We start from the raw sequence: 12,546 nt of genomic DNA, 5'->3' as shown, positions 1-12,546 counted from the left end.
CTAAGGGGACTAATTTCAAAAATTTTATTAAATTATAATATAATATAATTATATATAGCCAAATATAATTTATATTATATATGGTCAGTAGCCAACGGCGAACTGCCCACTGTCAACTACTCAGTTAGCAGCAGCATAGCAGCTCACCTTTATTGTTGCTGTCAAATCTAAAGTGCACGCGTGCGTGCGTGTGCGTGCGAGCGCACGTGTGTGTACCGTTTGGTGTGGGTTCGCAGTAAACATAATTAATAGAGTCATCACAAATTCATCTGAGTTTGTTAAATTATACCCTACGCTTATAAAATCGTAATCTTTTATTACAGCGGTGTATACGCGTATACGTTTTGCTGGAGAGCAAACAGATGTCCATGCCTACTAGGACTCACTTCAAATGAAAAATAGTATGTAGTGAGACCCATGTTATATAAAACAATGAAATACTGAGTGATAGATTCCAAGGAGCCACATCTCACTATTAAGTCTGTGAACAATTTACACCCAAGACACACACATTAGATAAAGAAAATTTGTAATTGTCTAAACATATTTATTTACCGAAAACCTGCGAGTTTCACTTAAAATACATGCTAAAAAAATATTTTATATATTTGCATGATAAGGAAACTTGCATGCACGCACCCACGTACGCACGCACGCACCCACCCATGCACACACCACACCCATGCACACACGTACCCACACACGCACCCAAGCACACAACCTCACACATATGCATCGACAGACGCACACACACACACGCACGCACATGAACAACTGACTGCAGTACATGCAGCACGGCTACACCACTCGAGCATGTAACACATTTTCACCCTTTCCCGTGACAACAAAACAGTCTTCGCTTCCGACCACCCCCACCCCCCTCGATGCCGGCGCCCTCTTCAGTCGATCCTCGGCACCTTCGGCCGGGGCCCGTCGTCGTCGCCGCCGACCGCCGCCGCGGCAGCATCCTCCCGGAAGAGCACCGCCTCCGGGATCACGAACGACGCGCAGTACATCTCCTTGTTGGGCGCGACGTTTCGCACGCGATGCACCGCCGCCGGCTCGTCGAGGCTCCGTCCAACAGGGCCGCCCCACCCGCGCCGCACCTCGCTCTCCGGGTCCTCGGCGTCCTTCGTGAAGCAGTAGCAGTGCACCGTGGGAAGGCTGCGGCCACTGCCACCGCTAGGTGGCGCCACCAGGCCGCGCAGGCAGTCGAGGAATTCCGTCGCGGCGGCGGGAAGGTTCATGACGATGTGCATGCGCCCGGTGGCGCCATCTGCGGCCAGCCGGCGCGCGACGTCGTCGGCGACGACCGTGCGCACGAACTCGCGGCCGTCCATGTTGTACGTGCGCACAGAGGGCGCCACCTTGTTGGCGGCGGCGTTCGCCGTCAGCCAGCGGTGCGACTCGGCGTTCAGGTCGTTCGCAAACACCTGAACGCCTTTCTTCGCGGCGGGGATCGCGAACGGTCCGACGCCGGCAAACACGTCATAGAGGGCGTCGCCGTCTCTCAGCATGGCGACGATGCGCTGGTGCTCCGTGTCGAGCCGCGGGTTCCAGTACACCTGGTGGCGGAAAAGCGAAACATTACCGGGGCCGAGACAATGGTGTGCGATACAAATAATTAAAGATCATACGCCGAACAATCGCCGAATTAATGACAAACGGTTAGTCGACACACAATATAAACAAATAAAACGTTAATTTAAAACAAGAAATTGTAACAAAAATATCTATAAACAATAACAGTCGTCATCTGTCGATGCTTACATTGACCAACAATTTTCTGGTTTTTTCGCAAACTCTTCGAAGTTCCCAACCTTACAGGAAACATTTTACATGAATCACCACCGACATCGGCAATAAAACACTCGGGGAAATGATAGCAAACCTTTGAGAAATCCATCTGGTACGTGACGTCGTGTTCTCTGACAGTGGTGATGAAGTCTTCGTCTCCTGCCAAGACCTCCATCGCAAAGTTTCGGAACGTGTTGTCGATGGACGTCGTCTTGTTGACCACTGTCCGAATTCCGACGTGCTTGTCCAGCAGCACTTGCCCTAAAAAATACCCGACGACGATTTAGCGCAAATCGAGCAAAGATTATCGAGCAAGAATTAATTATACGTAAGCGATAGGATATTAACCGAAAGGTTTCACGTGTGAATGCGCATATGTGAAGCATGCGAACACAGCAATCAATTTCCTGCCGTGATAATTAATTTAATTTATTTAACTTATTCATTAATTTATGATTATATTAGTAAATTAGTAAATTATCAAAGTTATTGAATAGTTTTTCCTGTTCCCTGCTGCGTAAAAACTGACATAAAGTACCCACTCAACAAAACAATGAATATTTTCAACTTCACACACAGCCTCTCGACACAAGCTCGATCGATTAAAATCGTTTCGTAAACCTACCACTGCGGTACACGCATGTTGAGACGGCAACGCCGATGCATTTAACATGATTTAGCGCATCCAACGTTCACATCACATTCATACATACACGGACACTATTACGAAAAGTTGCTAGAACTCCCTTAGATAAGAGCTTCTGCTAACATCAACGTGGTACAAGTACAGAAGATGACAGTATGGCCCATACTGTATACGCTGTATATTTCGCGGTGGTTTAATTTTCCCGTGTGCCCGACCGCGAAAATAACAACACGCAAATAATTCATAATTCACCAACTGCAAAATTAACCACTCGCGAAATTGTCCGTCAAGTCTGAATTTGCGAAAATATCTGTACGCGAAAAATATGGCGTATACAGTATACAGACAGTCTCCTCTCCCCGCACGCGCGCTCGGCAGTATACCTATCAGAGCCTTGTAAGGCTGTAGATGCTCCTTCAGATTCAGGTGCAGGATGTGACCGACGCGGCTGTAGCCGGACACCGAGTCCTCGCCAGGCGGCAGCACCGCCCGCAGCACCCGGCACAGCTGTGGAACGACCAGTTGTCGTACGTGAGCCGCAGCGGCCGCTCGTCGACGACCGCTCGTTTCTCGTACGCCACGGCGAACGCCTCGTTCTCGCGCAGGCTAGTCTTTACCTCGCTCCTCTCTTTGTCACTACACCCCCCTCCGGCTCTGCTGCGTCGGCCTATCGGAGACGGTGTCGCAGCCACTTCCGGAGTCCTCAGATACGCCTTGATGGCGGCACCGAGGAGGCATGGTCCTATTTTTTGCGTGTCATCTGCTTCAACCTGGCTGCACTCCGGCGCCCTACCGTGAAGGTAGAGGAGCCTCGAGATATGTATGCAAGCTCTTACACAGACTTTATTACAATGTTAACCCCATTTGGCTTCCCTCAATAACAATATTCTTATTAATAATAAACTATACAAAATATATATAACTAACAATTATAATATTATATCTTCATTAATAATCCTATTTCAGCCCCGCATATATACATTAAATTAATGATATTACTACTGAACAATTATAATATTATATCTTAATTAATAATTATTAGCCTAATTACCTTGGGCAGACGCAGGAAGTATTTCTTGAGTCCTTTCATCGCAGCGCCGACACACGAGTTGTCAACGAGCACGGTTGGAACTTTGACGTCGCAGGAAAACGCGCCGCGATCGAGTTCCTTCATGCCTCTAACATCCGCGGGGGGAGCGAACCCACCAGCTGACACTGCCAGCGACATCTTCGCTTCCTGCCTGGCGAAGCACGGAGCTTTACCAGCGTGAACGAGCTCTGCACATGCCGTGGGGAGCAGCGCTCTGCAGTAGATACGTGCCGATGCTAGTACGGCGAGAAACAAAAATGCACAAGTAAATCGCTAGTAGTAATCCTGTCCGAAATCGACACACAGCCGGTTCATTGCAAAGGTTCATCGCAAAAGTTGCAATACAGTTGAAAACCTTATTCTAAACCTCGTTTGAAGTGGACCCTCATATAGTTACGGGCTGTAGCTATAGACTATAGATTGATATCTGGATACGATAAACGACAGCCTATAAACTTGTATAACTTAACAAGTGCCGCAGAGCGACAGTGCTCAACTGACGTGTCACTGTAGCCGGGTATTCTCTTATAAACTCGACTGTCAACACGCGGATGCCAATCAAGTGCGCCCCACCGCCACCGTGCTTGTAAGGCTTGCCTATACCGCGAGCTACAGTAATAAAGAGCTCGGTGTAACTTCTAATGACTTCGCTATAAACATTATCATCGAATATCGTCGAGCCGTCAGTGGCTGGGTGGGTGGGAAGGTGGGGGTGGGGGCGTGGAGGGTGGGGGAAGCCGGTCAAGGTGCGAGGGGGCTCTAATAGCAAAAGGCAGTTCAGTCCTTGTTAACAATCAAACAAATCCATGTTTAACTCTCCTCTGAGGGTCAAAAGGTTATCAGACACTTACTCTTCGCACGTCAGTGGAAAGTAGATTTCATGGTCCTTTTTAGATTGGTAGGTCAGACCTGAAACAAAAGTTTTGCACTCGATCCGTTAGACCATATCCTCAGAAAATGTCTGATATCTGACCTTTCCCTAACTGTCCTATGACCTGTGACCTCCAATTTCGCTCTGGTGATGGGTTTCCTCCCCATCACACTATACATCGAATATTAAGACGTAGCGTCGAGCCGGTTGAGATTTGGCGCCATTCCGATGTCCCCTATACCTTAAGTTAAGGGGGAAATATTCCCCCTCCATTGACACATCTTGACCTTTGATCCTTGAACCCAAAATTCGACATTCCGAGTTCTTTTCGCGATCCCCCCCAACGTCCCGAATATCAAGACCATACGTCGAGCAGTTAAGATTTGAGCCCAACTGTTGACAGACGGACGGACGGACAATCATGCGATTGTACAAGCTGCATCTGACTTCACCAGCCGAGCTAAAAATGTAAGTAAAATGCATGGCTACATCACTATTTTAACATGCGTCTAAACAGAGGAATTGCTCCGACCTGTGATTGGAGGATAAAAATAGAGTTCGTGACGTTTCGTTTCACCGGCCATAGCCGCCTGTGTATTAGCCTATGAGCGATACCGCGTGTGCATATTTGCTAATTAATTAGACTAATCGTACTTCAATAAAATCAAAATTCACAGAGATTATAGCTAAAACCCCTGGCACTTGGAGCGTTTCAATAAAATATAATGCTAAATAAATACGAAATCAATTTACTACCAGTCTTAATGTTTCTCTACTCTCTTTCACCTATTATTGCCGACAATTTCCTGTAAATGCCGTCCAAATGCTCATCTGCAACACTCGCTGGCCGCCACACGCTAGCTGCTGTACACTGACACATAAATATATAACAGGTAGGAAAGCGTGCTGCCAAAATTTGCTCGACGCTCGCTTGATTTCATTCGAATACAACACAAATATTCAACCATTCTACTCCATCTTTGTTTCTATTTGAAGAACAATGTTCACTTGTTATAAAAACATACTGTCTGTGTTCGTAACCGAGCTGTGTCACGCGAAATCACACAAAGCCTGACGAAATTCTCGCGTTCGCTCCAGGTGCGCAGTTTATGTAAATGGCTGTCGGAATCAGGAAACACCCACCGGCGCTCTTCGTGACATCATTTTTGCGCCGCACTTGGCCCCTCTAATATGAAATAGAACATCATCAGTTATAATAACCCGGCCAGGCTGTGTGACTAATGTCAATATACATGTCATTCTAACCCTAGCAATACCGTTTCTTGGAGCTACAGTTATAATAGAAAAGGTATGCGGCCGGTGCAGCGCGGCGTGGCCGGCAGCAGGAGCGTGTCAGATGTTAGGAAAGCGCGCCCAGCGACACACAGACAACTGGAAGAATGGGCATTCGCGTGGGTTTTATCATATCTTGGTTGTATATACCGCGCAGGCTATCACCACTGTATGCACCCCCCTTACGCGCCCCCAGCGACACTCACACGTGCGCATGCAGCCAGTGGGAGCTGGAAGAGGGGGCGGGGGCGAATTCATATACATCACCAGATGGCCGCGAGAGGACACTAAGAAACAGTCAACAGAAATGGCGTACCATTTCATATTTAATTTATGACGTTCCAAAAACCGACGAATATCAACGCATTTCCAGGTAATTTACTGCGCAGAGCAAGTAGTATCAGTCCGTAAATGGGGCGCGCAAATACACAGATAGATTTGAGGGCCGTAGCACAGGAAGATCACGGGAAATTCTCGCGCGTAGCAACAGAAACAGTTGGAAAAGGGTGTTAGCTTAGTGTTGCTTAAACACACTTGCTGTGAACTGACATAATGTTTCTCGGAAGAAATGAAGAAACAACATCCCTGTCGATTTTAAAGGGGCTACCCCCACATTTACGAAAATGACATAGGTCTCAATCTGGACATCATGATCATCTCTATCCTTGAACCCGCTATCCTACCTGCTATATATATATAAGTGTAAGTGTGCACAGTGCAGCCGCGAGAGCAATGGCCGCCGGCAGCGTATGACATGCGTCTAAACAGAGGAATTGCTCCGACCTGTGATTGGAGGATAAAAATAGACCCCGCCCACTCGCCCGCCGATACGCTATGCTATGACGGGTAGGAACTGTTACTAACTATCATATGGAGCACAGGGGCATGTCGCGTACTCCGTGGCCCATAAATATCTGATCTAGGCCGGCAGTACGCGCGAACATGCCCCTGTTTGGCTCCACTGCTCTCTATGAATATAGCATGCTCAAGCTTTTCAAACTCAACACGCTTTCGGAGCTCAGAATTGCCCGTCAAACACCACAAGTGTGGAACTGGGGATATCATTCGTTATACGAAGGAGCCCGGCATAATACCTTGTAAACTCCTCTGTATATCTGTTGTAGTATTAGCTCTTGATTCTATGTTGTATATATTATGGGCATATAATATATACAACATAGAATGTGTATAGGACATAGGTGCATAGAACATGAATTTTTATCCTCCAAAAATGGAAAAGTGGGCGGGGTCTATTTTTATCCTCCAATCACAGGTCGGAGCAATTCCTCTGTTTAGACGCATGTAGCGTATGTTGCACATAGGATTTGGACGGAATTTACAAGAAACTGTCGGCAATAATAGGTGAAAAGAGAAACATTAAGAATTTGGTATTAAATAGATTTCGTATTTAATTAGCATTATATTTTCATTTTTATTGAAACGCTTCAAAAGTTCAAGTGAGTCTTGGTACGGTACCGAGTGATCGAGTCATGGGGACTTTAGCACGAATATAGGCTCATGGAGTAAACGAGGCATACATTGTCGTATCTAGAATGCTCACGGCAGAAGCTAATGTCAATGACTAGTATGATCTAACTTTCTCGTTATTGTTAAAACGTTTTCGGTTTACCACAAGATATCGCACATGAAAACAACACTCAACAGCATGAGAAAATGTACTGGGATGACTCTTGTCATCACGCAGCGCCATCTCGTGTGCTCAATGTGCACGATTAGGTACTTACTACGCGGGTAATGAAATATAAGATAAAAATATATAAGAAATAAGATACATGAAGGTATATAAGGTGTCTGATAAATATAGAATACTGATATTATCTATGATCTGTATTCTACACCCGGATCTGCATTCAATATCCATCAGGAGTAGATAATAGGGAATTCCCTATTATCTACTCCTGATATCCATGGTAAATGTTCCGGTTAGACCGGTTACGTGCAGAATCAACTGTTTAGATCATAGAAATAATATAGATAGCCATGGTTATCTATATTATTTCTATGGTTTAGATACGGTATCGACCAGTTAGATGAAGGTATATGGAATCCGCAAAGTAATTTATATCAAGCTGACAATCTAAATACCTAAACAACACCAATATGATGGATATGCCATATTGGAGCAATCGGTGAAAGCTATATAAGGTCGTGCCGGATACCAGATTAAACTTCCACGATAACAGTTTGGGTGTCAAATAAAGTTTAGCGTGATAGGGTTATCCTGTGTTTGGGTTACATTATTGTATCTATAGTAAAATATATATACTCATATAATGAACTAAACAAAACTGTTTATGAGCCCTTGATGTTACTCGCGATTTTTTTCCCCAACAGCGCAGTTGATGTGGCCTACGTTGTATCAAGAGTCCATAGTTGGATCCATTTTCTATTATGCATTTTGCATGGACACGTATTGATGAACATGTGAGTGTCGGTGTGCACGTGTACGAGTGTCACGAGTGTGCGAGCGACAGAGAGAGGGGCGGGAGAGATGGGCGGGAGAAGGAGCGAAAGAGAGTGGGGAGAGTGAGAGAGAGAGAGGGGGAGGGAGAGAACGAGAGAGAGAGAGAGAGAGACAGAGAGAGAGAGAGGAGCTAGAGAGAGAGAGCGAGCGGAAAGAGAGGAGCGAGTAGAGAGATTAGAGAGAAGAGGGAGGAGACGGAGAGAGAGCAGAGAGAGAGCGGCATGTCCTTTGCTATCGCGATCCTATTACATCTTCGGCCATGCGCGCTACGACTAAATTAGGACGAAAGGAACTGCCAGCAAGTAATGTATATATATTATGTGCGTGTGAGTATGTGTGGTGGATATCGAGCGTGTGAGTGATGTGATACAAACGGTGGTGGTGTGTTGTGTGTGTTGTGTGTGTGTGTGTGTGTGGTGTGTGTGTTGGGTGTTGTGTGTGTGGGGTGTGTCTGTGTCTGTGTGTGTGTGTGGGTTGTGTGTGTGTGTGTGTGTTGTGTGTGTTGTGTGTGTGTGGCGCGCGGCGTGTGCGTACGCTGCGTGTGTGTGTGGGCAGCGCGCGTAGCGTGCGTGTGTAGTGTCGCGCGCGCGTGTCTGGTGAGCGTGTACAAAGCCCACAGTTACTACAAATATATTCAATCAGTCGTTATTAGCCTGAGAAATCAGATTAACGATCGAAGCATTCGACTGAGCATTAAATCTAATAAAAATCGAGCGTTTTCTCTCTATAATGTTATTTTCTGGGACTATACCTGGAAGAGAGTCAAGCCGGGGTGAGAAATCACGATGATAGGTAAAAAAATCGTTCGTAACGCCAAATATATATATATATATATAAACTGCTTATACAGACAATCAAGCAATTAACCTGCTCCATTTGTAATTAACTCTCCAGCTAAATGACCTGAACCCCGATATCCCACGCTAATTAAAACTTCGTATGTCTAAACTTACGATACCACACACCACGCACACGCACACGCACACGCACACGCACACGCAGACACGGGCACCCAACATAGTAGCACACAACCGCACACGCACACTGACACGCGCACGCACGACGCCGCACACGCACACAGCGGCACGCAGCACGGCACGCAACCACGGAACACAAACACCACACACTCACACACGAACAAAACACAACACACAACACACACACACACACAACACACACTCACACATCACCACACACACATACCAACATTGATACAATAATGGTACCAACCCAGTATCCTGAGCTTGGTAATGGGTACATTTGCACGGCGATTCATGGATTGTCTCATCCGATCTGCGAAATGTTTCTTGGCCGTCTGTCTCGGCCACGGCCGGCCTCGGGCGTCATGTAGGCTTGTTTATTCGCTCGTGTTTCTACTCAGCAACGGCAAACTATACATGAAATCTGACCGATTATATAGGTCGCACGTGGAAATGGTAGAACGATGAGAAGAGTTAACGTAGAAGATGGTTGGTAGACCATGACGTGTGTGAGATGCGTCGCCCCCGCGGACGCCGCGGTGATCGCGTTGCAAGCCATGTCTCAATAGAAACGCCAAAGCGCGAGAAAGTCGGGGCGGGCGCTGCGTGAGAACGTGTAATGATCGCACAGGTCGGCGGTTTTTCATTTTGGAATTAGTTGGACTTTTCTCGCGTTGTGTTCACGTTTCCGGCGCTGTTTATTTTTGGTCGCCGTCGGTCGCGGGATGCGTCGCGTCCGTTGAATGGACCGGGTTTAAATGGTATATGGTAGAATCAATGTTAGATGTTAACGTGCGTCGTTTGCACGTTTCAATATTGTATAAGGTATATAGTAGAATGTAGGATATATTATGAAGATGTAAATGTATAGGTGTTGCATGTTGAAACAATTTTTTTTCGATTTATTGTAGCTTTAAAAACACGTTGTGACGTCGTATATAGTCGCTCTTCGCAGCGGGCAGGCGAAGTCTATGGCATGTTTTGCTCTGCGAAGGTTCCATGTTAATGGCTACGCGAGTCTCGATGGTTTGCTACGAAAGATATTCAATGATCGAATACACGGCGCGCGTGCTCTGTGTCTCTCTTCTCTTCTATCCTCTCTCTCTCTCTCTCTCTCTCTCTCGCTCTCTCTCTCTCTCTCTCTCTCTCTATCTCTCTCCTCTCTCGTCTTCTCTCTCTCTCTCTTCTCTATTCTCTCTCTCTCTCTCTCTCTCTCTCTCTCTCTCTCTCTTCATTTCTCTCTCTCTCACTTTATCTCTGCTCTCTTCTCTTCTTCTCTCTCTCTCTCTCCTCTCTTCTCTCTCTCTTCCTCTCTCTCTGCTCTCTCTCGCTTTTCGCTCGTCTCTTTCTCTCTCTCTTCTTGTCTCTCTCTGTCTCTCCTCTCTCTCTCTCTTTTCTCTCTCCTCTCTCTCCTCTCTTCTCCTCCCCTCTCATCTCTTTCTCGCTCCTCGTTCTCTACTCGTCTCTCTCTCTCTCTCTCTCCTTCTCTCTCTCTCTCTCTCTCTTCTCCCCTCCTCCTCTCTCTCTCTTCTCTCTCTTCTCTCTTCATTCTATCTCTCTCTCTCTCTTCCTCTCTCTCTCTCTCTCTTCTTTCTCTCTCTCTGTCTTCTCTTCTCTCTCTCTCTCTCGTCTCTCTCTCTGTTCTTTCTCCTCTCTCTCTTTCTCTTCTTTTCTTCTCTCTTCTCTCTCTCTCTCAACTATATATTTATATATCTTCTCTCTCTCTCTTCTCTCTCTTTCCTTCTCGCTCTCGCTCTCTCTCTTCTCTCTATCTTCTCTCTCTCTCTCCTTTCTCTTTTCTTCTTCTCTCTCTCTCCTCTCTCTCTCTTTCTTTATATATAGTATTCCTATTATATATATATATTATATATGATATATATCAGGAGTTAGATATAGGGGCTCACGGAATTAGGGATTAGGGATAACTAGGGATATAGGGATTATCCTGAAATATGATATATTGTGTGTGTTTTGGTGTCGTGTGTGTGGCGTGCGTGGTGTGCGGTGTGCGTGCGGTCTGGTGTGGACGTATGTATGTACGCTCTGTATGGCATGTATGTCTGCGTTTGGGTGCGTGCATGTGCATGTGCGTTAGTGCGCGCGTTCGTGCGCGCGTGCGTGCGCGTGCGCGTGTGTATGTGTCCTCTTTATGTGTGTCACACGTACGGACTTCGAGCTGTCCCGCCGCATCGACGTTAGCATTCATCGTTCGCCTATTGACCGTGCGGGTGAGGCACGCAAATTAAAGCGGCGTTATTGCATTCCCCGCTAGTGCCTGCTGCCGCAGCCCGCTCCTCTATTATTACGAGGGTAGTATCTTATTACCTGTTATTACCTGCGCACGGGCGATATCCCTTCAGCTCAGCTTGTATGCTATCTAGTGTGCTGCTGAGATCGCGTATTGCGATCCAGGTGTCCCGCGCATGCCGTGTGTTACTCGCATCACACACGCCGACACGTCGTCTGTTTTTCTTTATTAATCTGCATATATATGGGCGGAGACGTATCTACTATTATCCGAGCAGACGCAGGGCCGAGCTCAACAAGGAGCATGGACGGCCATGTCCGTCAGTGTGGCCGCGAGGGTGTTGCCAGGGACGCAGCTATCTCGGAGCAGAGCAGGCCTCGAGAATGCCCGACCTGGGTCCAGCGGGGACTGTGATGTGGTGTTAGCGTCACTACATACCACCCCATATACCACACCACACATCAACACACACCACAACACAACACACACACAACACACCACAACACAAACTGCGATAGGATCGCTTCGGATATCGCACGCAAATGTCGACGTCGCGAGCGCCAAACTCGGTATTTTAATCTGTGGTTATGTCCGATGACGACGACGCGCCGCAGCAGCAAGCAGTAAGAAGGGAAATAGTCGTGCGACGTTAGTCCCTACGCGCGCGCCTCTTCGTGGCGCGGGAAAGCGCGTTGTTCGTCTGCTGTTGTTAGCACAATCCGTAGTCGGGAGCACAGCCGGCGAACGACCGTCGGTCTGCCGCCGTTAGTCACAGAGCGGGACAGGCATCGCAGCGAAGTTGAACGGGTCCACGGCGCCAGTAGTTCCGACACGAGTCTAACGGCGCGGTGACGACGCTGTACTGGCGCGAAGTGAAGTCGCGGCCCACCTGGCCGTGGCAGACGCGAGCGCATGGGTATGCTGATTGAGGTGGTATGTGCGCGTGACGTGGTGTGCCGTGTGGGGGGTTGGGGGTTGGTATGTGTGATGCGCGTGGTGTTTGCCTGTGTGTGTGTATGGATGTGTGTGTGTGTTGTGTGCGTTGTGATGTGTGGTGTGTTGTAGTGTGTGTGTGTGTGTGAGTGTGGTATGTGTGTGTGGTGTGTGTGTTGTGGTGGTGTGTGTGGTGTGTGTGA

At 47.3% G+C, this 12,546-nt stretch overlaps 1 protein-coding gene across 1 annotated transcript; it reads right to left on the bottom strand.

Annotated features, from left to right (window-relative positions):
* Positions 1-691: 691 nt before the first annotated feature.
* Positions 692-7,368, bottom strand: LOC106806227 (tRNA (guanine(37)-N1)-methyltransferase-like). Its single transcript, XM_014808097.1, has 6 exons — positions 7,174-7,368; positions 3,493-3,769; positions 3,111-3,232; positions 2,827-3,012; positions 1,892-2,058; positions 692-1,565 (listed from the first exon to the last, which is right to left on the bottom strand). Exons 1-6 carry the CDS (start codon positions 7,187-7,189, stop codon positions 900-902), a joined length of 1,434 nt encoding a protein of 477 aa, XP_014663583.1. The 5' UTR covers positions 7,190-7,368; the 3' UTR covers positions 692-899.
* Positions 7,369-12,546: the final 5,178 nt, after the last annotated feature.

Source organism: Priapulus caudatus, unplaced genomic scaffold (genome assembly GCF_000485595.1).
Source record: "Priapulus caudatus unplaced genomic scaffold, Priapulus_caudatus-5.0.1 Scaffold149, whole genome shotgun sequence".
In the NCBI taxonomy this organism is placed as follows: Eukaryota; Metazoa; Priapulida; class Priapulimorpha; order Priapulimorphida; family Priapulidae; genus Priapulus; species Priapulus caudatus.
This window is presented reverse-complemented; position numbering and strand designations above follow the sequence as displayed.